The sequence below is a fragment of the Epinephelus moara genome, chromosome 7 (assembly GCF_006386435.1).
Source record: "Epinephelus moara isolate mb chromosome 7, YSFRI_EMoa_1.0, whole genome shotgun sequence".
Taxonomy (NCBI): domain Eukaryota; kingdom Metazoa; phylum Chordata; class Actinopteri; order Perciformes; family Serranidae; genus Epinephelus; species Epinephelus moara.
The window spans coordinates 18,491,730-18,519,521 of record NC_065512.1 but is presented as its reverse complement, the minus strand read 5'-3'; the positions used below and the strand labels follow the sequence as shown (position 1 = coordinate 18,519,521).

At 43.2% G+C, this 27,792-nt stretch overlaps 1 protein-coding gene across 1 annotated transcript in view; it reads right to left on the bottom strand.

Moving 5' to 3' along the window:
• The window catches only part of LOC126393605 (NALCN channel auxiliary factor 1), a 120,577-nt gene extending 95,007 nt beyond the window's left edge, over nucleotides 1-25,570 (bottom strand). The window contains exons 1-2 of the mRNA XM_050049836.1: nucleotides 25,536-25,570; nucleotides 16,074-17,413 (exon numbers count right to left, since the gene is read on the bottom strand). Coding sequence (XP_049905793.1) covers nucleotides 16,074-16,799 — 726 coding nt within the window. The 5' untranslated portion in view covers nucleotides 16,800-17,413; nucleotides 25,536-25,570. The remainder of the gene's footprint in view (nucleotides 1-16,073; nucleotides 17,414-25,535) is intronic.
• Between the last annotated feature and the right edge of the window lie 2,222 nt (nucleotides 25,571-27,792).

The window sequence follows — 27,792 nt, the reverse complement described above, 5'->3', positions numbered from 1 at the left end:
AAAGTTTGGCTACTTGGACCTTCAGGGATTTCCTTCCATCCTGCCACTGAATCGTAGGCTCTTCAAAGAGCACAGCCCTGTAACACTGGAAGCTACCATAAGAGTGCTAAAAGGGGGATATGAAGGGGTGCTGCTGTAAATCCTGCCATAAAGAGAAAGGATGGGAGACAGCTTTATCCAGCTAAGAGCCTGCACAGGAGGATTAGGGCTACAGGGAGCAAGATAGGGAGAGGAGGAGGAGGTGACGAACTGGGGCAGCGATCGTGTGACGTTTCACCACCTTGATAAAAATGGAAAGAGGAACGGAAGGGAGGCTGTGTAGGATTACAGTGAGGAAATGATATCTACACCAAAACACATTCATGCCCTCCAGGTTAGTGCCATGCAAACACGCACATACAGTGGCAGTCCGGACACCATATAAAGCTTAATTTTATGTAGAGCTTATCCCTACTGTCTGAATACTCAATGACTGCTGTCTAGCAAATACAGATGAGAATTTGGTGTATGTATTTGGACTCATCAGGCACATATAAATGGCTATTTCTGATGAAACCCTGGGAGAAAATTCAGCAACCGAAATTGTGTTTTAGCATGTGTGTTTCTGTTGCCGTGGCATTTCAAGATATGCGAGGATCAAGCAGAGTACAAGGCATCAACCTTGCTTGAGATGTGATGTTTGTATGATACGAGACATGAGTCACAAGTGCTCTTTTATTTACAGTTGTGTGCCTCTGATGTTTATTGTAACATGTTAGATAGAGGATGTGCACAGGTTGACAGGGAGATTAAAAAATTACAAAGGTAAAGACGCCTCTTTCCATAAAAAGTTCTCAAGGACATTAAAGGTCCTGCGCATATATATTTGGGTGTGCTTGCATGCTTTTTACCAGCCCGGCCACCAGAAAAAATGTTGGCAAAATACATTTCTGATGATTCAAAAACAGCACGCACATCCAAAAATGATAAATTCTGGGTGCTGGACAGAAGAACAAATACAAAAATACAAAAACAGGTCCGCTCATCTGAAACTGCTCCTTTTGGAGATGTTAATTGTATTACCACATCTGACGTTTCAAGCATCAGCTCATCATCAGACATGAACAAGATAAGGAGACACACCTCTATATGTACAACCAACACCCAACAGATCATGTGATAACACACCCAGCTATACAAATAGCTACAAATGTACAAATATACCTTCCTGCAAACGCTTCATACGTACCATATCAATATTTCTAATGTGACATAGTTGAGATTATATGTATATGAGCTGAGGTTCTCATCAGGAGGGGTTTTAAAACGACATGTCACGGCATCAGCGCATTTCCATGTTCTTTTCCTAACCATGACAAAGTTTTTTTGTGCCTTTACCCAACCACACATTAACCACAGTGTGTCACAACAAGAACTATAAAACTTAAATGTAAAGAAACAGAATTCTTCAGTGTATTTGCTCCATATGAAATGTACAAATGTGTCATATGTGTGGTTTGCAGAAATGTAAAATGCCAACATCTATTCTGGTGATTTGCGCGTGTGCTTGCTTACAAAAAAGGCACAAGAGAGTGTCACAGGGTTGTGGGAGCAAGGGACAGAAGTGTTCCAGTTCCTCCTCAGTGCTTTTGAAAAGTCAATGGCAGATGAATAATTTAAAGAGAATCAGTCAGAGGCTGTCAATGCCAATGCAAAGGAAAACTGCTATAAAAGAGACAAAGCAGGACGGGACGAAAGCCCCATACATGTTATACAGGTAGTTCCCGAGCGAGTGCTAGATGGAAGAAAAGTAATAAAAAAAGAAGAATGAAGCATAACAGTGGGAAAGATGGTGTAAAAGGATGAAGAAAGAGTGACACAACTGCAGCTGACAAATGGCACATACTGTAGGGGCTGAGGACAAATGAACAAAAGAGTCTTAGACGAAGAGCAAAACTTCAGCAGGTGAAAAACCCCCAGTAACCCCTCCACCATCCATCCACTTCACACACACACGCGCGGCAGGTGAAAAACCATTACGAAGAGGTGCCGATAAGACCCTCATCATCAGGTCAAGCTCCCCTCCATTCCTCTCCTGTCTTGCTTTGTTCCTTTTCCATGTTCCATCTGTACCCATCAATAACCTCCTTCTCTCTTCCCCCTCCCCGTACGCAATCAAATTACCGTGTCAGGCTGGAGGAGGTGTGTGTGCGGGGGGTGAGGATATACCACAGACCACCAAACTTACTGTAGGTCTCACATAGGAACTTTAAGCCTGTATCAGGCACCAGGAAAGGCTCCTCAGTGGTGAGGTGGTTGCTAGGTGCCACTGGAATAATGATGTGAATAATCAGCCTCTTTGGCTTCATAATGAGGGCTGTGAGGAGGACAACACAAACTCATTTGCATCCGTTTGAATGGAGGCGTTTAGTGTAATATTGCCTAAATGCTATTTTAGATGTTTTTCCACCCCACCTGTAAGAAACAGGCACACAGAGTGATGACCAGAAAAGCAAAGATTTTTTAAAAGTTTGATTTTTATACCCTGAATTCAACCTTTCATGCACTTTGTGATCTTTGTGTGTGAAAGGCGCTATATAAATAAACTTGCTTACTTTTATCACGCTGCTCTGGAAACAGTCATAAAACAATGCAATATTGTTGTCTTGATTTCTATTATTACTAGGCGGGGATAAAAATATCCATCATGACTGAAAAAAATATTTAGAGCATCAAAGTCACAGTTTTATTTCAGAAACATGAACCACTGCATCAACAACCCCTTGTGCTCCAATGTCTTCAATGTCTCCAAATGAATATCAGAATATTGCCCCTAGAGCTGAAACAAGTAATTAATTATTCGATTAGCCGATTGACATGAATAAATTGGCAACTACGTGTATAATTTCAGTTACTCTTCAAGAGAAAATGCTTGACTTTCTGTGCATCCAGCTCCCTGAGTGTGATGATTTGTTGCCCTTCTTTATCATTCATGATGGTAAATTGAATATCTTTAGGCTTGGATTTATGGTAGAATAAAACAAGCAATTTAGATATGTCACCCTGGGCTCAAGGTAATTATTATGGGCATTTTTCATTATTTTCTGACATTTTATGGACAAAATAATTAATTAGCCAACTTAATCGAGAAAATAATCAAAAGATGAATCTAGAATTAAAGTAATTGTTAGTTGCATCCTATAAAATGAAAATGCCCCTAAATTCAAGTGACATAATATAAAACTTTAAAGGAGCAGGTCAACATTTTGGGAAATACCCTTATTTATTCTTTTGCTGAGAATTAGATGTTGGGATCAATAACATTGTGTCTGTATGGTCAATATGAAGCTAGCACCAGCAGTTTGTTAGCTTAGCAGGGGGAAACAGCGAGCCGGCTCTCTTCCAAGGTAACAAAATGTATCTACCCGCACCTGTAAAGTTACTAATGAACTAATTAACATAAGTTTAATCTTGTTCAACTAGTTAAAAAATGAAAGCGTAAAAATTACAAGTTGTAGCTCCCCTTGTAAGCACAATTGTTTCCCTCACCTCCAACTCATGCTTGGTAAGTGGCCCATCACATCAAACATGACACGCTTAATACCCCCTCTGCATCAGTTTTAGAGATCATGGACATTTTAATTGAGGCTTGTTACATGCATCATCTTTTTTCAAAACAAACTTCTGTTTTCACAGGAAATGTGTCTACAGTTTCTGTTTGTTAAATGCATGCAAACTTTAACTCAAAGCTAGGTAAGAACGTGAGTAAATAAAAATACATTTTCAGGTTAATTTCCTTATGTTTAGGCAACAAAAGCACATGTTTAGATTTCAGGAAAAAAACACCATGGTTTGGCATATAATACGTACCTTTTTTATCAACGTACATATGTCACTTGCATTGTATGCTACACATGCTAGCAGACTTTATTGTTATTAGAGTAACTTGAATTGACTTTTGGTTTCACACAAAACACAAACAGCAAGCTCCCAGTGGAAGTCCAAGATTGTGTCCGGGACACACACAGTGGGCTCCCAGGTGAAAGTCCGGGTGAAAGTCCCTGACATCCCTCCCACCTATGCAGACTTTCTCACCTGCAGCATCAACAAATGCCACTACCCATGGCATCTCATACCTCCAATAAAAAGTGCCTCTGTACATTAGTGTCCGACGCCAACCAGTTTGATTTCCCTGTACTTTATTAAGCTAAGCTAACTGTCTCCTGGTTGTAGCTTCAAATCTAACAGACACACAAGAGAGTGGTTTCGAAATTCTTACCTAACTCTCTGCAAGAAAGCAAATTAATTATTTCCCCAACTGTCACAATTCCTTTAAAGAAGCTGAATGCAACATTCAGAGCATTTCTATGATTCGGAGTCTGAGCTGAAATTGTCTGCACATGGCTCTCAACATGGAGGTGGCCGAGCCAGCAGCTAGCAGATAACAATGCTACAAATGGCAACAGTGCTGACAGAGCCAACACTGTTAACATGGGGGTGGACATTATGCAGCAGTAAATGCCATGTGAGTACGGTGCAGAGCAGAGTCGATTAGTTCGCTAGTGGGATACACAAACAGGTACTCACATGCACAAACATGCACCCCTGGCCAGACCAGCTACCACAACAAAGATCAGAGAAGCTCAGATTATAACACAAAGAGGAAGCGTGACTTCATTCTGTGCTCAGGCAACATTAATCTGCTCTGTCTTTACATAGCAAATGTTTGCTTACTGCTATACTGATGCCCTGAATGTCCCTTATATAGCTCTTTTTAGACCAAGATTTCATAACAAATGGACGGATGGAAACATCTACAACATCCCACTATGCAACGCACTCATGCATGAAGACATGCGCCCTTCACTCAACAAATACACACACACTCATCCATTGACAGAAACACTAGCCTGATTAAAATTGAAAGGATTAGGTAGGACCAGGTGCTCAAATGAATTGTTTGTACAAAACCCAGAGAGAATACAGTATGTCAGGGGATCTGTCATGAGCCCATCATGCTGCACACATCACTGGGTATTCCCTCTAATCTAACCATTCATTTGTCAGTCTCTCTCTCTCCCTCTCCACCCCTCTTCTGTTTGCTTCCGTCACCTGATCGCTGTCAGCCTCTCTCCCGTATGTGCTGTCGTCGGTTAATGCTGCAGGATGTGTCTGCTCATGCTGTGTACGTAAAGTCTGCGCGAGTTTATAAACATAAAGCTACATGTTCGTGTGACTGCCTCCTCTCGCTTCTCTGCTCTCCCTGAATCAGGACATGCTGTGAGCGGCTGATGATGATGATGACTCAGTAATGTGAGAATGTCACCAGAGTCTGGGAACTGAGACTGGTTTTTGTCTCTCTGCCAGTGATGCTCAGACTGTAGCTTTCTCAGCACACTTCACTTTTGCTGCTGTCAGTTCCTTTTTGATCTTGTTGTTTTTGTTCCCATTTCAAGTGTTCTTTTGTGCAGGTGAAATCAAGACGCAATTTATTAAACTTTTGTTGACACCGAGACACGTAATGCCTCTCCGACAGATTGCAATCCCAGGTTTATTCAGGCTATGTACAAATCAGGATCAGCATCACATCAGTCCAAAGGGGGGTTGCGACGCCCCTGAAGCTGTTTCACTGGAAAAACACCGGAAGAAAAATAGCTTGTGCGACGACAACAACATTAGCAGCTTAGCTAGGTGGCTAACAACCAGCACAAACACAAGGATGAATCACTTGGACGGACTAGCAATTAGGGCAAAAGTTTTCCTCTTCCTTACGCCACGTCCTCACCGATAACAGATCACCCACACGGATCATCCGGTGGTTAAACTGATCAGGGATCGGATAAATGCCACAACAGCACATTACGTCTTCTGTACGACCTTCTGTGCTGGAATTGCTGTCATGCTTTCTTCCTGTTGCTTTTAATGTGACACTAACAATGATCGAAATGTCAGTGTAATTTCAGTGTCACTTCAACCACCATTATCACAGGGGATAGGCCGTGTGAGTAGCCGCTTCCACAGGCCATTTACTGACGTAGTTATAGGGAGGACAAATGATTGTGTTTGTGTCTTGAAGAGATGGATATTAGGCTAGAATGGCTGCATTTACATTTGTCTGGTGTCTAATACTGTTATCTGATTCACCACAGACGCATGAAGTGGCAAAGTGTCAATGGGGGGAATTTTTACCAATTTACCTTTTTACCCCAGGTCAAGACTGTTTATTATAAACACTGGTGACCTGCATTTGCTTTGAAAATCCATAAAAATGAGCCTTAGCCATCCTCAACTACAGTAACACCACCCTCAAACCAATAGTTCAACTTCAAGATGTTTCAAGTAAGGGCGCAGATGATTTAGGGTAGATCCAGAGGGCACAGGCGGTGTGTAAACAACCTGAGAGGAAGTGCTTTCACAGGAGTCAAACTCAGGGGAACAAAGTACTTTGCTATTCATGCATGTAAGCAGGAAGTGGTTGGATATTTGATAACACAGTCTTGTTTAAGATGAATCCATTCTCGCCTCGTGGCTGCAGCCGGGGGAGGTGACAAAAAGCTACAGTCAACTTGGGCAGTTTCCAGCAGCATCAACAGTATATACAGGAAGTCACATACACATTTATTAGATCCTGAGTGGAAAAGGAAAACATGTATCAGCCTAAACTTTTTCTCAGTCACCAATGACGCTGATGTTCTGGGTGATAGACCACAGGGGATTAAACAGCACTGCACTCCTGTAACCACTCGTGATGGGCAGTTTTTGAAATCAATGCAGCAGAAGGAAAGATATTTGCTTTTATATTCCACAAATGTTTCTTCCTTTTCATAACCTGGCACCTACGTATGGTCGAAATATTATTATTGTGCTAGTAGCAGCTAATATCCAGCCACGAGCCTCAAGCAGAGATGAGGAGTGGGCTACAGAGGTCTCCAACTCCACACCATTCATTTATTTTTCAAACTTGTCTTTAGACCCAACCCACAATTTGTTAGATTTAACCCAGCTCCCTCTGGAGCCACAAGGAGTATAGGAGCCTGCTCCCCTACACCGGTAAACAAATGTTCATTCATTCATTCACATTCCTCATTCATTGAACTACTGTAGAAAGACATTTCATGTAAATACCCTTTTCGCCTCAAGTGCATTCATAATTCAGATGCCTTTACCTCCAGGATATGAAATGTGATGTGCTGTTCCATTCACTTTCTCACCTAATACGAACACCATCAAATAGCAAAGTGACATCACTCTAAAAATAGAGTCTGTGGAGCACATTCTTGCACTCTCCGCTTTGTAAATCCCTTCAATGAAGTTCTGATTAAATGAATTCCATTTTTATCAGTGACTAATTCTGTAAAAAGCCCTATTTCTCCTCCTTTCAAATAAACAATTGAGTCTACAGATCAATGTCATGCTTACGCACAAGAACTAAATTAAGATGTGCATCTCAACACAAAGGACCTTGGGACCAGAAATGTGAAACTGCGCCGGGCTGTCATGGTGGCACTTGTGTATTTCTAATGGTTTGTGCTAAAAAATCAGTTTCCTCACATTATTGTTTTTGTTAATCCAATTGTCATCTTCCTTTTGTTCGCCACCAGCTAACACTGAATAAACAGAAGTGGCAGATATTGGCCGTATCCTGGACACAAGTGCAAAATCTGTTGTGCAGAGGCCATTTTTTCCTCCTGAAATCGTGAAGAGGCTGGCTATTAGATGTAGATACGGGCTGTTAAACACCTAAAATCTTATTAGATAAATAAATGCCTTATGTTTACTGATTTTATCGGACAGTTTAATGCATTTTGTATGGAGTCAGTTATCAATAGCAGCCATTTCCGCTCTCTCTAGCCCCTTCTCTCTCTTCACTTTGTCACAGAAAATCAAACATAACACATCACCCACTCATCAAATCATTCAACTAAGCATACCACTGAGACAGAGGAGAGAAGAGACAGATAGCGAGTGTGCATTTGTAAAAGTCATAATTTGTTTATGCCATAGATCTGATTGAATTGGATGCATTAAAAGGACTCACTGCAACTTTTATTTCATTATGAGCGCAGCTGATGTATGGCTTACAGTGACTGGCTGGATACATGCAGCTCTTTCCTGCGCACAGTCACACACAAACGCACAGACGAGCTCATACTGTTTTCTTTGACTTTTTCAGCTGACCTAAAAGGTACCCACGCACCAGGCAAACAGGACAGCACTCCTCTGAATGAGGGAAAGGACTTTTTTTTCAGAGTATTGCAGCAAAGAGGGAGAAAAATATATGGAGAGAATGAAATGGGTGTGGATGTGTTGATTGGAGCTGAGGCCCAAGGCAGTGAAGGAGGGAGCTGTATGGTCTCATTGTGCTGCGTAGACGGGGAATCGAGGACGACGAGGAGGCGTTTCCATGGGAGTGCTGCTGTGTTCTTCTCGAACAGACGCATTCCCTTATCTCCTGCCTGGGGAGAAACAAACACTGGCAGCTCATATGAAGGGGAGTTTCCCTGGATCTATTTGAGCTGCGTAGAGAAGCAACAGAGCCCTAATTGAATTTGAGGGAGAGAGAGAGAAAAGTGCAGGGCTTGCAGTGAGGCCATGCTGTCCGTGTGGATAGCAGAGAAATCTGTGCATTATGTGCTCTGTCAAAGCCGACTTTCATTTGCATGCAGAAGCTGTTTGTTTTAACAAATGTGTAGTTTGTAGCGTAGCACACCATCCACTTGTAATAAAGCAAAATGTGTTAACAGAAACATGTGCTGAGTCAGTATTTTTCCTGCCATCCCAAACTTAGTATATAATACAGATTAAATACTGTATGTATTGCATATATCTATGTTGAGCTAAAAATATCACTATATTGGGTCATGTGCTGCATCTTACTGAATTTTTTAGCCATGCTAGCAGTGGAGCTCTCGGGATGGCAGTGTCAGCCTGCTGATTGATCACTTATTTCTACAAATATTGGGAATGCCATCACATTTTTGTACATACATTGATGCTCCCCAGACAATGCATGCTATTGACTCTGCTGCTCCTCTTACTTTGTTTTGGTTCAGAGTGAATTTTTACATGAACTGACGCAAACAATCTCACCACACACCTGTGTGTCTGATTTGGAGCTTTCAATTCAACATAAATGTACAGGTATTTCGACAAACAAACAATCAGACACTTAAAGAAGTAAGGTGCACTTAAGAACATTCATGACAAGGAACTATCTAATTAAACCTTGCTTTTAATCTGATCTACAATCAGCATTACAACTGGACAATCTCCATCTCCTGAGGAAGACAGTCAAGAGGCCCAATACGGCAACTAAAAGTTTCCATCTCAACCAGTGGTGTAATGGAAGGTGCACACGGGTATACTGGGTATACCCACTTCTTTTTCTCAGCCAAAAAGCCACTGGAATATATAGGAGAGTATACCAACTTCCTCCTTGGTAACCTACCCATTCACCTAGTAGTACACCCACCTCATCAACTACCATTACATCCCTGGCCAAGCCAACATCTGTATGTGGGGCCCATATGGGTCGTAAATTAACAGAAAAATGGGCCCTATATGGGATTGCCAACAAGTTCCACATTGGTCCTATGCCAATTGCCCACATGGGTGGGTTTACCCAAGTGGGCCCCGGATAAGGTGCCCATTTTGGGCCCATACCCACTTTGTACCCAGGTAGCCCTAGCATAACCTATATGGGCCTACTTGATTAAACCCAACCATGTGGGCGACTGCCATGGGGCCATCATGGAACCAATGGACAATCCCATCTAGGGCCCATTTTTTTTAGCCCATTTACCACCCACATGGGCCCTACATACAAATGTTGGCTGGGGATCTCAACTAGTGGACAAACTGCTGTGGAATGTGATACAGATTAAACAACTATTTTCTATGTAAAGATATAGTGAAGTAATGGCATCCTGAGCGGAGAATGAAGTCTGTTTGTTGCTGTGGTAGATGTACTGACCATGCGTGTATGTAAGTGCATGTGAGTCTCTGTGTGTGTCTCCCACTGGCTAACCAAAAGCCACCGCTCTAGAAGGTGTCATCACATAGGTGCAGGGGTTACCCTTCTTCAGACCTGGGTTCTGCCTTTTAACCATCATCAGGTCAAATTTATAGTGGATATAGTGCTGATTAGCAGATGTTAGCATGCTAAACTAAGATGGTGACAATGGTAAACCTCAGCATCATGTTAGCATTATCATTACTGACATCTGAATTCAACTCAAAGCACCTCTGTACCTTAAAACAGTCTCACAGGGCTGCTAGCATGGCTGTAGACTGGTTCCTACCTACTGTATCTCTGGTCTGCTTCTCGTGGTGCTGTAATGCAAAATTTCCCTCCTGGGGATCAATAAAGTTTTATCTTACATTATCTTTTCTGAATTTTACCTTGACATACACTGGGACTCCGGCAGGGACTTTTTGTAATTCTGTTTTATTTAATGGAAAACACAATTGCCCCATCTTCACTGCAGAGTTAAAACATAAACAGCTAAATTAAATAGGAGCTTAACTGAATAGTCTTGTAGAAATAGAGAGTGATAGAGGAGAAAAGGTGATTGAATAAGCAGAAGGCCAGAGAGGCTGGCTGAGGGAGCACACAGTGGGATTTGTGTGGACAGGCCTGTAATTCAAGGGAAGGAAAGGACCTTAACCTAGATCAGCATCCATCACTCCAGCAGCAGAGAAGAGCTCAACACCCACATATCTCTAGGAAGGGAGAGGGAGAGAGAAACCAAGGCCCCTGATGGGAAGTGAGTCTATAAGGAGGAGGGGAGAAAGGGGCGGAGGTGATGCAGAGACAGATACTGGACACATGTGTACGTGTGATGTTGGTTCCTCAGCGCTCTGACACAGATGGGAGAAAGACAAAGAGGGAAAGGATGTGAAAGTGAGGGAGAGACAATGACAGATCGAGGGAGAAAGGAGATCAACATGTTGAGACAGAGCCCTGGAGACACAGCCACCAGAGAAGCAGAGAATTATGGGAGTGCAAATTAAATTACACCGGAAGGGACAGTCAGGTCTGGACCTGCAGGAAACACTGCACATGGGGCTCTTTGTGTGCGTGTGTGTGTGTGTGTGTGTGTGTGTGTGTGTGTGTGTGTGTGTGTATAATCACATGTCTGTGTGATATAAACAGGTACATACAGAGATCAAAAGGTGCAAAGAACACACGAAGTAAAGGGTAATAGGAGGAGAAAAAAACAGGTAACAAAGAGGAGGGGTGTAGCCAGGGCTGGTGATACTCGAGTCCAGTGTTGAGACCACTTTTGAAGGTCTTGCATTTGTTTTGTTCTCATGCCTTGTTGGACTGGGAATTAGTCTTGGTCTCAGGCTCAGCTATTGAGAACTGGTCGTTCCTGGCTGCTGATTCGGGAACAGTTGTACAGAACGTTGCCTAATTTTACCAACATGATACGTGAAAAGAAAATACCCCTCCCTCCACCTCTTCCTCTGTGATACTGCACCAATTTTGCAAGCAACTCTGGCACAACACAACAAAGAATTTAAAGTATTTTGGTTAGCTTACCAGTAGGAGCCTGTAATGGGCCTCAGACCTAAATTCTATGCATTGATGAGTTTGATGTTAGGAGATAGATCAGTTATGTTCACTCATAGTTTATTTCATTGTCCATCCTAACTCCTTAAACACTATATTAGCATTGGACAGAAACTATTGCGTATTCTGGTCTTGAAAAGGACTCGATTTGCTCTGGACTGCGCTTGGACTTGACTTGGACTCGATTAAGTTGGTCCTGTCTACAGCCTTGGATATAGCACAACAATTTGCACACCTCTTCCATTATGTTTCATTTGATACACATTTTTCTGATGTCCCTGTGCTGGTGTATACGGTACTGTACACGCCACACTGTGCCAAAAGTTCTGTTTTTTTCACCTGAGTTGGCTGTAGCAGACTTTACTCACGATAATGTGAACTTCCTTTACCTACATGCCTGTAGAGTTAAGCACATGTCATTTTTCCATCTCAAATGAAGCAGAAATATTGCATGAAAACATCAGATATTGAGAATCATAAGCTACTGTAATTTAGGGCTGGGTGACATATCAATCTTACGTCAGTACTGTGTTATGAGACTAGAATTCGTCTCCAACTTTGGATATCGTAATATCATAAATGTTGTATTTTCTTGGTTTTAAAGGCTGCATTACAGTAAAGTGATGTCATTTTTTGAAGTTACCAGACTGTATTAGCTGTTTTATTACTTGCATTTACCCACTTTACGCACTTTAAGTCAACCCTACAGTATCAGTGCAACATCAATATTGAGGTATTGGGTCAAAAATATCCTAATGTTTGATTTACTCCATATCGCCCAGCCCTACTGTAAACATAGTTTGCGGACTTGTCCTGAAATTAGTTTCTTAGGGAGTAATATGCCTTGTAACAGCAGACATTTTGACTTGTAATTGTAAGGAAAGCACACGTTACTAACATTAGGAATTATTTCATTATAGTCATGACAGTGTGACAATGAGCCAACAATCAACAACCAGGACCCTGAGACTGAAGCAGCTTAATTGCATTTATTTATTTACACCTGTGCTTTTACTACATGTCAAGCGTAATTGTGCAAAGGTGGTGCAAAAGTGGGGCTTTAAAGTCACAAGTCAGAGTAAGAAAGACCCGTCTCAGTCAAATGCAGCATCTGAAAATGAAACTTCTCTACCCTGTCTGTCTGTGGCACCCATACGCTCCTTCTGAAGATTTAAATCTTTTAAAACATGTCACAAATATAAAGTTATTTTTAATAGCTAAGTCGTTTTCTAAAACAGCTGTGCACTGTAGTTTTATCGAATATTACTCAAACAGAAGTTCATTTTTTGGGAACTATTCAACAGATACATACACATTCAGATCACTAATGAGTATTTGCAACAGCAGGACGGGGTATGTGGTTTGACTCTAAATCAACTACGGTGCCTATTTTCATGGAAACAGATAAACATGTCACTCAGTACAACACTGTGGCCCACTGATGTGTTTTTAATAGGTCTGGGGCAACAATGGAGGTCTATGACACAGAGAAATAAGCTCAGTGAGGCTTTAGCTGCACAGGTAACGCTTGCCAGTGAACTCTAGTAACACATCATTCTCTGACAGTAAACAAGGCAGGCCTGGTGCCAAACACCATGCTGATGAAAACTAGCTGGTTTGAATGATAATGACACCCACAGTTTACATCTGTCCATGAAGATTAGTAGACTAGTTATGTCATATTATGTGTGTGCGTATCGTATTGATGCCTCTTGAAATTCACCTGCCTCATATTTTCCATTATCCCTTTTCCTTTTTTATCATCTAACGGCTTATCTGTTCTCCCATCCCGTGTACGTATACAACATTGACACAACATAAACAAACATCACGTGATGTTACAGTTTCAGTTGATTTAAAGGAACAGTTCACCCCACCTGAGTGTTCCTCAGTTCCTGAGTGTTAGAGATATTGGCCGTAGCGTTGTCGGCCGTCTCGTGGATATAATGACACCAACTGTTGCAGCAGTTTCATTTAGGAATTACTTTCTTTGTACCAAACTGCACCCGCCAACCGCATTACCATGCAGAAAGAGGCATGTGTCCACTCATGGACGAGAGGCCCGTGCTCATGACAGCGTGATATCTAAACATTAAAGGGGTCCTCCTCGGCTGAGATGTAACGTTAACTAGCTCAGTGGTGCTAGGTGAGCTAGCAGGAGATGCATGCTTCCTTCTGTGCAGTGATACAATTGGTGGGTGTGTTCAGTAGAAAGAAAATAGTTCCTACATAAAACTGCTCACAACAAGCTGTGTGGATTATCTTGAGAACCGGGGTCATGATTTCTGCAAAGAGACATTGCTGCTGCTTTACGGACAACAAGTCAAGTGCTATCTAGTTCCATTAAATTGGAGAGAAGGCAGACATCTCTATGGAAGATATCTCTAACACTCTGCAACTCACACCAAAACAACTGTCCCTTTAAACTATTTGAAAGAAACCTTAAGCAGTTGTTTAAAACGAAGATGAAGAAGTGAAAATGTCAGAGACAAGAGAGAAAAGAAAGATACGAGTGAATAGTAATAATATTGTTTCAAGCTGTCTAATGTCTCTTATTGTCCAGCGGAGTGGTTCTTCAAGGAGCGGTGGTTTGTGATGCAGGCCTGGGGTGCTGTGCTTTCACAAAGGTCACACGAACACTGGAGCAGATTAGCAATTCAGATTGGGCTAAAGGGGCTAAAAGGCTGCTGTAGCCCTGCCTGAGTCTGATTACATTAGCAAAGAGTAGGAGTGCAAATGCACACTGGTGATTAAATGGCATGAGAAGGAAGCAGCTATATGATGTTGTAGGAAACAGCCTCATGCACATATGTACATGCATGCACACAGTCAGAGCCTAACAATAAGCTATGACTCACAAGAAACAAATATATAAACAACACATGATTACAATGTGAAGGTTTATCCTTTGTGTATCCTCCCACTAACTGGCCTTCCTCACACACACACATGGATTATCAGCACTCACAGCCCAGCACCCTGACCATCTGCCCTTGTACAACATCCATCTTGTAGAAATGGGGTTTGGGTTGCAGGACCATTATGAGGGCAGTTTTGACGGAAGATTTCCTGCTTTCCGAAGTTCATTTCCTGACCTGTTACTACACAGTGCTTTTGTGGTGATGCTGCAGCTCTCCTGGCTTTGGATGCATTTTATATCAACTGTCATTATAATTCCTCAAAACCTTAATGTTCAGGACAAGAAACTTGATAAGAACATGATGTGGCACGGGTAAAAAGTTAATTTGCGAAATAATTGAAGCTATACAATAGACACAGCATCAGAGTATCAGACGCAGTACAAGCCACACTAACATACAGTAAATCTCTTTTGTCCTTGTCAAGCCATACTCCCACATCCCTCATGTCATGAACCATATTCCATATTTATTATACCAGCAGTTCTCAATCTTGTTAATGAAAGACCCCCAAACTGCACATTTCCATCTATCCAAACATGAACACATCAACCCACCTGACTGAGCTAATCAGGTATGGATAGAGGTGGGAGGACATGCAGTGTGGTCCACTCTGTTTAAGAGATGAGGCTGGTCCCTGTGCCAATAAGGTGAACAAAAACAACCGTACTTCACTGCCACACTAATTAAATCAATTGATGTCGTTCCATAAGTACACAGCCACAGGAACAAGCATGTCTTCCTGAAAGGCCTCTTGCAGGGCCTTCTCTCAGCAGCGTGGACAGCGAGCACAGGAGGATGCACAGCTGTCGGGGAGACAGAGCCTCTGCAACAGTCCAGCGCGCAACAAATGATCCAGATTGAAGTGTAATATCCAATGTATCTCCACCATGTTACTATTTACAGGTGCGTTGTCTTTGTTCAACACAGCTGAGAGGGCCCTGATGCCTGAAGTAAAAGTGTGTTTGTCTGTATGTGTGTGTGTGTGTGTGTATAGATGATGTAGACCTGGGTATGCTACGCTGTTGACATGCACAACATGTACTCCACAACCTGAGATATGTGCTGTTTGAGGCTGCCATGTTATCGAGACAACAAGCAAACTGGGGACAATACAAAGCCTGGATTAGGTGCAGAAATCACTCGTGTGCTATTAACGATATTGAAATGAGCACCACTCAACAGCCCTCTCTCCTCTCATTTCACAGAGCTGCGGTGCAAGCCTGGCCCTTGCTCCAAATGTCAAACGTCACTTCCACAGTCACAGTTCACAAAGTGGTCCACGAGATTAGATTTAGAGAGGCAGAGGAAGAGAAACAAGGGGGGAAAGAGAGTGATGAGGGACTGCAGGAGTCTGCTGGCCTGTCCTCTGGTCCCCCATGGTACTGTCATGTGGTGCAACTGTGTGTTTGTGCAAACCCTGACAGACCAGCTGATGCAGTAAAAGCACTGGTTGCCTGATCTCTACAAAATAAATAAAGAATAAATACCAATATACTGACAGATATGCCCAATGGTTGCCATGACGACTGTGAACCCACCCCCTTAAAAGCACTTGTGTGTGTGTGCGCGTGTGTGCGTGCGCGCCTCGTTAGTCCTACCTTGCATTCCTCCATGCACGTCCTAACCGAGTATGCATCCGTCTCATATTTCTGAACCAGCAGTTCAAACTCCCGGTAGATTTCCTCCGCCTGCTGGTCAAGAAGCTGATAAGCCCGAACACACTCGGTGCATTCATCCGCCCCCATGGGCATATCCAGGGTGCAATTCACAACGTCCGGACTCGTAAACCCGTAAAACAAATCCAAAAGTGAGTAGGAATTACAAAAAGAAAGGTACAAATCGCTCAGATTCACGTACGCCAACTGTGTCCCCTTTTCCCCTCCACCGGAGAGGCCCCGGCACACGGTCTTCGCGTCCGTGAAAGTAAAGCAGTCTTTGGACAGGCTGTCTGGATGACAGGTGTCCATTCGCCACAGAGGTTTGGTAGAATTCCCTATAAAAATAACATCTTCCTCTCTGGCGAGGCGGTTGGGGTCAGGTGATGTTGGGATATGGTGTCGGTGGAGGGAGTTTGGGTACTCGCCCATGTCCGTGTATGCAAGCCCCTCGTCCGACCGCTTGTCTCGGGTTCGCGTCAGTTTCGCCTCGGCGCAGAACCACAAGTGATCAGAGAGCAGGACGGTGATGAACAGCAGAGAGGCCAGCGACAGTCGCCATCTCTGGGCCCGCTCCGACTCGGTAAATGGCTTCTCGTTCTCTCGGGGTGCAAACCAGTATTTTAAGCCCTCATCATGCTGCCGACGCATCCAAGCACCCCTGGTCATATTTTAGGAAAGTGCTGCCCTGGCCGACTCCACCGCGGGGGCTGCTCTGCCACAATACTCATTGACTTGGGGGGAGACGGACTCCGGTTGGTTCTCCTCTGTAACGGTGGGGTGCCGTGCCTCCGCCGGTCCAGGGCGCTTCTCTATCGCGCCCGCAGCAATCGGTGCTATTCCGATCCAATTAGCGCGCCCGCACAGATTAAGCTTCGCGCTGCCGCATCCCGGTTCTCCATGGCTCTCCGGGGGGAAACGGCGTCCTCTTTGACCGCATGCCCCCCTCTCCCTACCGTCCCTCCCCGGGTTTGTTCTCTCGTCGGGGGCGCAGGGAGACCAGCTGTTGCGAGCCTCTCGGTGCTGATGCTGCGCGTCTGCCGCCGTTCGCTTTGCAGATTGACTTAAAGGAGAGCAACGAGCCCTTTCGATGCACGCACACTGTCCGGTGCTTGGGCGGAAAGCCTAGAATCCTTTCTCCCGTTGGCCATTGTCATCTTGGACCGCGGTTAAGTTGCCGCCATGTTCGTCTTGAAACACTTTTTCGGAGAGCTGGGTCGGTTTGCGTCATCTCCATCGTTGCGATAGCTCCATCGTTGCGCAGTGGCGGAGCAGCTTATTACCTATATGCACACAAACACACACGGAGACACATGCACACACACACACAGGGAGGGAGAGGGAGAGAGAGCACAGACACACATAAAGGTGGTTAACGGTGTTTAGGCTATCCTCTCTGCTCTTCATGAGTAATAGTCCCCAAATGTTGTCTTGGCAGCACAAACACACACTTTTGGCGACATCTTGCTTTTGGTGCAGGATAGGCGCGAGTCCATTCACAAGAACAACAATGCAGTTAAGACATCACTCTGACTGTTTCAGTCATTTAAAATTCCGACTCATTTCATACACGCAATGCAGGCTGTAAATCCTCACATTACACAGTGTTTTTTCATCATCTTACCCAGAGAAGACGCAGGTGGAATTAATATTAAGGAAATTAAGGCTTTAACAACACTGACTCTGAACAAGCAGCTGAGCAAGCACACTTTGTACTTGTAGGTTCAGTATCACGTACCTGCTCCCTGCAAGTGGGTCCCACCTTATCACCTGTGTTGTGTTTGGTCAGTGGGTTTAAAACAAACACATGACTTACAGTGTGACTCCATATATAATGCACCTGTGTGTGTGTGTGACAGAGGGAGAAAGAGGGAGGAGGGACAGGTAGTTGCTCTCAGGGTGCTGAAAGTAAATTACTGTATTTATCCTCGTCCTCAGAGCTACTAATCATTGTCAGTGTGCATGGCTTGGAGAACCACCAAAGAGAGCGTTGCCTAATGTTAATGGGCTGTATATTGAGGATAAGACAAGAGATGATTACCTGATTAATTCGTGCTTAAGGCAGGGCGGGAGGCGGCTTCTTCTACAATTTGTTGTTGAGGGGGAGAAGTGCTCATCCAACACTAGTCCAATTAGTTTTAGTGCAGCCAGTTTCCCCCTGCCAAAAAATGATGCAACAATATACTGAAAAGTGATGGGAATTAAATGAAAATGTTTTATATTGTGTGGTCTTTTTGTCCTGTGGGAGAGCAGCACTTAGTTTCAGCACCATGGACAGCTCACCTCTCAGGGTTGTCTGTGTGGAAGCTGCAGTTTACTAAACTGCCTGTTGCAGAGGTTTACTTTGTAAAACTGCCCTCAAACGCAACATAAAGAGGTGTTTACACCTCTTGTTGCACCTTCCATTGAGTGTATAAAAGTCCAGTGTGTATGATTTAGGGTGATACATTGGAAGAAATGGAATACAGTATAGTAAGTATGTTTTCTTTAGTGTATAATCATCTGAGAATAAAAATTGTGTTTTGGTTACCTTAGAATGAGCTGTTTATATCTACACAGTGAGGGGGTCCTCATTTACAGATATCGCCATGTTGCACCACCATGTTTCTACAGTAGCCCAGAACAGACAGACCAAACCAAACGCTCCAGACAGCTAGTGTTTGGTTTGTCTGCAATGAGTAGTGTTGGAAAAACACAGATTTTTTTAATGTAAAATTGCGTCATCTAGTGTTTTTACGGGTTTAAATCACCAGGAAGAGACCTCTGTGGATAATTAAGCCTGAAAAATCCCCTGAACGTCTGGATGTTAAGTCATCAAAGAAAAAAGGTGAGCACAAATTAGCAGGTGCTCGGCTAACAGTGTAGGAAACACTGTTTCGTAATATTAAACTTCTTTATTCAGTGTTTTTACTGTTTAAAATAGCAAGATCTCATTTATAAACATTGCCTACTCACAAAATGAGGCCTGAAAGAGGCGTAAGCCACTTCTCACCGATCTATGAAGACAGACTTGGCGGGAGAAACTTGCTTACAAACGGATGATAAGGTGGAAGCCTGAAATTGATGCATATTTTTTAGCGCAAGCCATTTTTGCTTTGGCCTTCTGTACATTTTTATGGATGTATGGATCCTACGTACTGCTTTATAAATGAGGCCCGTGGTCAGTTTGTTTTGTAGGAGACCTTTGCGGGTAAATTGGCTCCCAGATCATGCGCACAATGAACACCAAAGAATTCTAACCAAGAGAAGTTTTGTTGCAATCTGCTAGATGCCCTAAATCTCACACTAGACCTTTAAGAGAGCTCATTCATTCATTTCATTCATTTTCCGTAACCGCTTATCATGTCGCGGCGGGGCTGGAGCCTATCCCAGCTGGCATTGAGCGAGAGGCAGGGTACACCCTGGACAGGCCACCAGACTATCACAGGGCTGACACATAGAGACAGACAACCATTCACACTCACATTCACACCTACGGGAAATTTAGAGTCACTAATTAACTTAAACTGCATGTCTTTGGACTGTGGGAGGAAGCTGGAGTACTCAGAGAAAACCCATTCTGACACGGAGAGAACATGCAAACTCCACATAGAAGGGCTCCCCCACCCTGGGTTCAAACCAGAAACCCTCTTGCTGTGAGGCAACAATGCTAACCATTCCAACGCCATCCCCAACAGTTTTGAAGCATCACCAAATCTTCCACACTGGACCTTTAAGAGAGCTGTTTAACCTAAAAAAAAATGTTCCCAGTGGAGGGAACATGTCCCACCACTAACGTAATTTGCAGATTTATCACCAAATGTCAGCAGGTGCAGCTCACACAAGGAGATTCGATTTGCATGATGTTTTTGAAGTCCTCCTTCTCTGATTCACCTCTGATCGCAACGGTGACTGAATAATCCACCATGCAGGGCCTGGATTTTTGGTAGGAACATCAACTGAATTTGGAACAGCGGATGGTGTTGTGGCAAACATCTGTTGTGTCATTGCTAAGGATGCTTGAATGCTCATCATTCATCACTCATTGCTCTCACATATTATGTCACTGCAGGATGCTGTGATCATGCCTCGCGGGGAAAGATGTCCTACTTCGGCTGGGATTGTCTAGTCTGCCTTTAACTGTAGTTAGTTGCTCAATTTCATGCTCTGTCTTTGACCCCGACTGTGTGTGTGTTTGTGCATGTGTGTGGCTGCCCCCCCCCCCCCCCGCCTGCACTGTTGGTAGACATATGGATATAAGGACCTTGCCAGGAGTTTCATAATGCCGTTTCCAGATCAGCAATTTGATTGGTTCGAGCTGAACGCCTGACTTATGTCAGCTCCTGAGAGGTGGCCAATCAACAACATACGGTGTGTGTGGCTGGCACAGCAGAGAGTTGTCAGTTTCACACCACTCCCAACACTTTCCCTACCTGCGTGTTTGTTTGTGTATCCATGTGTGTGTGTGTGTAATGGAGACAGAAGTAGTGTGAGGGCAAGAGTGAGACAGAGTAGAGAGACAGCGGAGAGAGAGCAAGAGAGTGTAGGTCTGTGAGATGAATGCAGATTGCTGGCCCTTAAATCTGGAGCCATCACAGTAACAGTAAGGGCTGGCAGACATGACTCATCCACTATCCATGCCCGGGAACGTGTGTGTGTTTCTGCGTGTGTGTGTGTGTGTGTGTGTGTCCTCTCTGAAACAACTGTACATACATGTAGAATTGATTGCATTTTCTCGCTGTACTCACACAGCCACTCTTGCTGAATCAAAGGTAATTTGCATCTCGTTTTCTATTTAAATTTGTAGGAAATCAAAAGCAAATAAGTGTGTCATTCAATATCCAAACCCCCTGTTATATCTATTTTTACATCATTGCTCTGTCTGGCTTGTCAAAGCTCAACCGTCTATTTATAAGTGCCTATTTAAAAATGTTTTATAAACAAATCCAAAATAACCAAGTGGAGCGTTCATTGCCTTTTTAGCTCTCTGAAGTTTTTTAAGTCACTCTGAATCTGATCCAACTATAAAAAGTAACCCCATTCTGTATTGTTTGAGTCACACAGGAAGCTTAAATTGATGCTGACAATGTTGCCTCTTTAAACCAATCAATATTTCATGAGCATCCTAAGCTTTGGAAAGACCTTTTCGCACCCTGATGTTCACTATCTCGTCATCACAATGTGTTTCCCCACCCATCGGCATTCCTGACGGAGACAGACAGCCAGGGAGGAGGACAGAGGTTGTTGCTAGACTGCACCCAACGACAATCAGAGGAGGAGGAGAATGGGGTGAAAGGAAAGAGACAGGTGACATCAGCCAACTGTGCCAACTTGTGTCAAATCCACAACCTTCCCACCTCCTGCGCACTGTGTCAGCGCCGAAATGGACCTCTTTAGTGAATCTGTCACTATATCTCTTTTCTTCTCTTGTTTGCCCTTCACAGCTGGCTTTAAGATGCATGCTCTTCATTCTCTTCTTCCCCTCCTCTGAGTTCACCTTTTCCCTTTTTTCCTACTTTTTAATGATCTGTCAGTATTTTCTTTCTCCCTTCTTACTGCCAACGTCACTCTCCATCCTTCTCTTCTTCTCCCACTCAGCTGACCCTATTCGACTCTTCTGATATGACTCCTCTTTAAGCTCTCGCTGTCTTCCACTGTCTCTCAGTCTCACCCTCCTTCTGTGCTTTCATCTGCCTGACGTCAGAGAGGAGAAAGAGACAGGCTCAGCCTCTCTGATTGGTCAAAGAAGACAGCACCCTCAGCCCTGGCTTACTGTCCTGAGTGGATGTCAGGATTTGACAGAGAGATGTGTGGTTTAAGGTTAGTGCATTATCCCACACAAGTGCATGTGTGTATGCACCTGCAAATATGTGTGTGTGCTAATATGTTTATTTTCCCTTCGTGTTCTAATGTTCTGAGTGTGTGCAACTGTGTTAATTAAAGGGGTAGTTTGGATTGTTTGAAGTAGGCTTATATGGGTTACTCATCCGTAGTCAGTGTATTAGCATCAGGCAGCATGCTCCCAGTTTGGAGAAGCAGGCAGGAGTATCGTCATGGAAGCTAAATGATGTACTCCTGTGGAGGGGTCAGCAGCAAAACCTATTTAAGCCACCAAAAACATCTATATAATCAGTTTAAGTGTACACTATATTTAGAATATTTTCACTGCTTTACTTTGCAGTGATTTCTGATGAGAAACTGAAGCCATTATATCGCTTTATTTTAAGCCAGGCTCCACTGGCAAAACTAATAATTTAACATTGCTAAACACAGGAGCTGCTGGTCTACCACTGCCTCAATCATTTCATTTATTTGTTTTATTGTGGGACTTTGGTGTTTAAAAGGGTTAGTTTGAAGTCACCATAGTCACACAATAACACAGACGAACTACAAATTGAGGCAGTGGTAGACCAGAAGCTCCTGTGCTCAGGGAGGTAAAATTACTGTTTTTGTCAATGGAGTCTGGCTTTGAAGAGAGCACGCATAAGTTTTACTTTCCATTCAGTTCCCATCAGAAAGAGCCATCTGTTTGGGAAGTACTGAGCATACGACTGGAGAAATGACACTAGATCACACTAAATCGCGTACTTCTGTACTTACACTTAATATTTTGAGTGCATAAGTGCGTTCACACTGAGAAGTATGGAGAAATGCAGTGCACTATGAGTACCCGGATGGTGCACTCAAAGTGGACAAGAAGTTGAGTGTGGAACTATGGACACTTCTCACCCTCAATGGTTGCCATCTTGGCTATGTAGCGGAAGGGGGTTTTTTGCACTAAGCACCACTACGCTGTTGTCGGGTATAAGCCAGTAGTATGTTTATTGGGTTAATTTAGCAATCTGTAATGATTTGGTACCGCGAACCATAACGCGAATGCTAATGCTAGTTTGCTAACTAGCTAACAGCTGCACATTTGCGGTCATCATTTCCGTTAAGTGCACAACAGCCATGTTTGGTTTGAGACAACACTACCCTGTCGAAATTTGCGCCCTACGCCAATAAGTACATAGTGCACATAGTATACTACATGGAAGTGTACTAACGGAAGTATGTGATTTGAGACACAGTTCGATTATACTGCAGGAGTAGTGTAAGAGTTTGTAAAGGGATGTTTTCTACTTGTTAAACATGGACCCCTGTTACTTGAACTCATCGGGAATTTTCTCCTTTTTTTGATTCTTTATTCACCATAAAGGCACACGAGCATGCATAGTTGTCCTCACAAAGTCAATGTAACACAGGGTGAGTAATTGATGGTCATTTTGGAGTGATGTATTCCTTTAACTCAAGATCAACGAGCTTTCAACTGCATCTCACGAACTTAATTTTGCTTGGTCAGTCAGCATCACGTAGCATGAGTATTATAACGGGGTCATTTGAGTAATATTGATTAGATAGTTGTACATTAAAATATCATTGTTTTTGCAGTATCTTTCCAAGCTTTAGCTCTTCAAACCAGGTGTAATCTGAATAAAGCTGTGAAAATAAAATTCCAAAGTATGCTATAAAGGTTTAGATTTTTCAATGTACTTTTCAGTCAGCCATTGATTTCCATATGGTATGGTATGGAAATCAAAGTATTCTTGAAACCAGTCTTTTTTCCATTACAGTCACATCACATCTCTTTTTTATATCAGCTATTTTAGCACATTTATTAAACAGTGTGCTCTGCACCGCCTCACAACTATAATACAACTTTGACACAAACAAATGCATTGTTCACCGTGATGGATTACACAACCAAGAGAGTCCAACAATTGATTTCCAACCATACAGAAATGAATGGAGGTGAATTTCTTTTTTTTTAAACATTTCAGCGTAATTTGCCAAATAGCTGTAATATAAATTATACAAGATCTACCATGCATGGGATCAGATACACAGATTCACTGGTACAGTCCTTGCATGTCTGTGATGAAACAAATGAACACTGTACTGACTGTTCAATTGGTCACTGGACTCGAGGGGGGGGATTAAGCCAATGATGGAGATACCATCATGCAGTTCAACCTACCACCCCACCCAGCACCACCTCTGCTCCGCCTTAGGGCTTTACTCTCATGATCGATTGACTCACCCCATTTCCATTCCAGGAATCCCTCAGCGGTTTATCAACACAGCTTACTTTCCCAAGGACACAGCCTATTCCCATATCCGTGATCCTGGATTCCTGGCCTATATTCCCACAGTGCAACCCGGATCTCTGCACTCACCCTGTCTCCAGCTTCAAAGGGAATGTGCCTGTCAGGGTAGGTAGCTTAAAGACTGGCAAGGAAACATACAGAATACAAATACATAGCTGAGGGGACTAAAACCTACTGACGCAAGCCCCTTGCATAATTATGTGTATTATCATGTTTGACTAGCAGCTAAAACAGCACATATCTACCCTGTTTATGCCCTCTTGTGGTCTCTATCTGATCTGAAAACACTATCACAACAGTTAAATAAAACACTACTGAATATGAGTATAACATTCCTGAATGTGTTTGTGCGTGTTAGCGTTTGTCTTCATCCTCTCTTACTCTGATGTTACATCACCGATGGCCCGAGACTGTATCGTAATGCTCTCACAGTCTCTACACAATCTCTTACACTGGGAATGATCGCTCTCTCTGGGAAAGGACCAGAAAGCTGTAGAAATGATAATCACACAGTGGGTTTAACTCTTCCTACTCTAACAGCATAACAATTTCAAAAGACTTTGTTTCTTTAAGCAGCAAGTCAAATGCTTTTTGCACAAGATTTGTAATGTGAAGTTATCGTCAAGGTGCGGAATGTAATTCTAATGTAATTCTAGAGAAGGATAGTTTATTGCGGATTCCCTGGTCGTAAAATACAGACGAGATTGGGTTGGTAGTTGGACCGAACCATCAACCCAAAGCACTGATCTCTGACGTCCTGGGAATGAGACTCAACAATCAACTCCATACTACACCTTTAAACATTCAACTAAAATGAGTTTGTATAGGATATGACATTATTCTACTATTTCCTCGTAATATTTAAATTTTGGTGCACAGGTATGTCTTATTTTTAGCCATGCTAGCAGCATAGGTCTAAGGATAATGTCGGTTGGTCCAGGCTAAATTGCCATGACATTTTGTACAGACATGTGTGGTTCTCACATGATGAATACTTGGTTTGTGGTTTGAGTGAAATGTATGCTGGATTGCCATGAAAATTCCCACACACGTTCAAGCCCCCTAAGGATAAACTGTGATCAATTTGGTGATTCCCTGACTTTCATCGAGCTCTACCTGGGATGCTCACAGCCACACATGGTAATATTTTCCCAATCCACACTCTTTACACGCATTAGTTTGTTATCTACACAGGTTACTTTTGATTTTTTTAATAATTGCTTTAACCTTACATTGTTTAATTTAAGTGTACATAGCAGCTCAGTGAGGGTGTGCTTACCGTGGTTGTTTGGGGAGGTTCCTTCCTGGTGGAGCAAAAGGTGTGGCTGAGGGCTGAGGACTCTTAAATCCTGGAGCCAACTCATTGGATCAAACCATGTGCTGCCATGTCACGGGGGGGATTTGGATTTAGTTAGTTTTGCTTTGTATCTAGTTGTAGTTGCCCTCCATTTTGGCATATTATTTGGTTTGGCCAAGCCACTATATATGCTCCCTCGTGTGTCATGTTGACAGGTCAGTTTGTTCAGTCAACACCTTATGTAGTTATTATATTTAGTATGTTACGTTGACCTCTATAATAGGCCTAATTGTTCATTTCTTAGTTTGTAATTTTTCATGCATTTCTTGGGTAAATAAAAACCCACAATGTTGTGGACCCAACGCCTGGGTCCTTGTTGCCTCACTGCTTGGCTCCTAACAACCATCAAGTCATAACTCCAATTTGTTCAATACTTTTGCTTATGGTCAAATACCAGCAACACGACTTTGCTGACCATGTGGCTAACTTCTGGTTTAGGCCTTCAATGGGACTTAAGGCGGTAGAGCAGCCAACTTTCGGATTAGCAGATGAAATGATTCAATTGTGTGGCTCTTCTAGACTGTCAAAATGTTATTGGACCGAATGGATCAAATCCCGAGTCATTCCACGTGGGTTATGATGCTGGAAAATAAATGAACCCAGTGATTTACAGACGTCTCTTACCCAAAGTAAGTCGATGTCCTAAGGTCTTTTGGGTCCAGTGGCCTCATGTGACAGACCTGAAGGTTGTAGTTACTCGGTTTGGACACTATGTCAATTCGACTTTAAAGTCCACCGATGTTCCTGAGGGCCATGTGTAAACAATACACCTGATGATGTCAGCGTTTCCATTTTGAGCATGTGGGCATGCTTACATTAACTCAGAGTAGAGCCTCACAGTGCCGTTTGCATGGCTAAAGACTAGTTTAGATGATTCCCCAAAAGAGGGCACCACAGTAAGAAATTATACAATTCTACTCAAAATGGCTTAAAGACAATGTATCAATTTGCAGCAATATTTTAAAGAAAGCAGAGATATGTACAAATGTATATCTGAGGGGGATCTTGAATTCATGGAGTGTCTTGATCAGCACCATGGGCTCTCTTCCTCCAGATGGAAGGAGCAGGCCCCGGCAACATCAGCCTCAGCCCTAGTGTAAACAGCAGAAGGCAGGATTTACAGGAACTCCAGGGCTGAGACTGAGACTCCGCACTCCAGCAGAGAAGAGCCCAAAGGGGTTTTGTCACCAAACATCCCTGCTGTCAACTCCAACCTGAGCTGAACCTACATAACCTTCCCCGTCTGTCTGTCTGTCTGTCCTCCTCTCCAACTCTATCTGTACATTAAGTTCTGCTGGCTTAAAAATAGAGATCAAACTGATTTGAAGTAGCTGTTCATCCGCACAGAGCTGTTGATATCACTTGAGCTTAGTATTCCTCATGATGTGAGCTCACATAAAAATTTCATATACTGAATGTAATGGGACAACAGATAGAAGGCCTTGGATGAACCATTTATTAATGCGAAGCATGGTAAAGGCTCAGTGTGAGAGCAAGGAAAATGAGCCTGGCGTTTCTAAATGCATTTGCCTCTCACTAATCTCTGCTGTCAGAGAAAAGCACCTCCTGATGAAAGGGATATGTCTGCTCCTGGATCCAACAGGAAAGTGTGTATGTGTGTGTGTGTGTGTGTGTGGGGGGGGGGGGGGGTATTTTGAAGAACTGGGAGTGAAGTCAAATCCAGGCTAACATGGAACCTGAGCTGCATCCAGCGCCGAGATCTAGTCACCTCTCGTCTTGTAGGAGTGGTGTGTGTTCGCAGGAATAAACACACAGCAGCTACTATCCAGATTGTGCCTGGGATGGGGCTGGAGAAAGGCCAGGGTAGCTCTGCTCCAATCCCCCAGCCTCATCTCCTCTTCCCTCTCCTCCTTTCTTCCGCTCGGAGTGTTAGCGTGCTGAGCCTTACAACATCACCAAGCAGTCCCTGCCACTGTGTTATAACACAGCTCACAGGGCTAATCAGACTGGTACAAACCATTTTCTTCTCTTCAATTTCTGTCTCAGTCATGTCATCACTGTCTTACTGGGTAATTGCAAAAATGATCTGCATTGGAAATTGCTTGGATCAGATAAAATATAATCAGCAAAGGTGATTTATTTTACAATTAAATGTGCTGTTGCTGGATTTTTTTTGGCAGCCTTTCACTTAGTGTTTGACCAGCTTGTTATCAGTTTT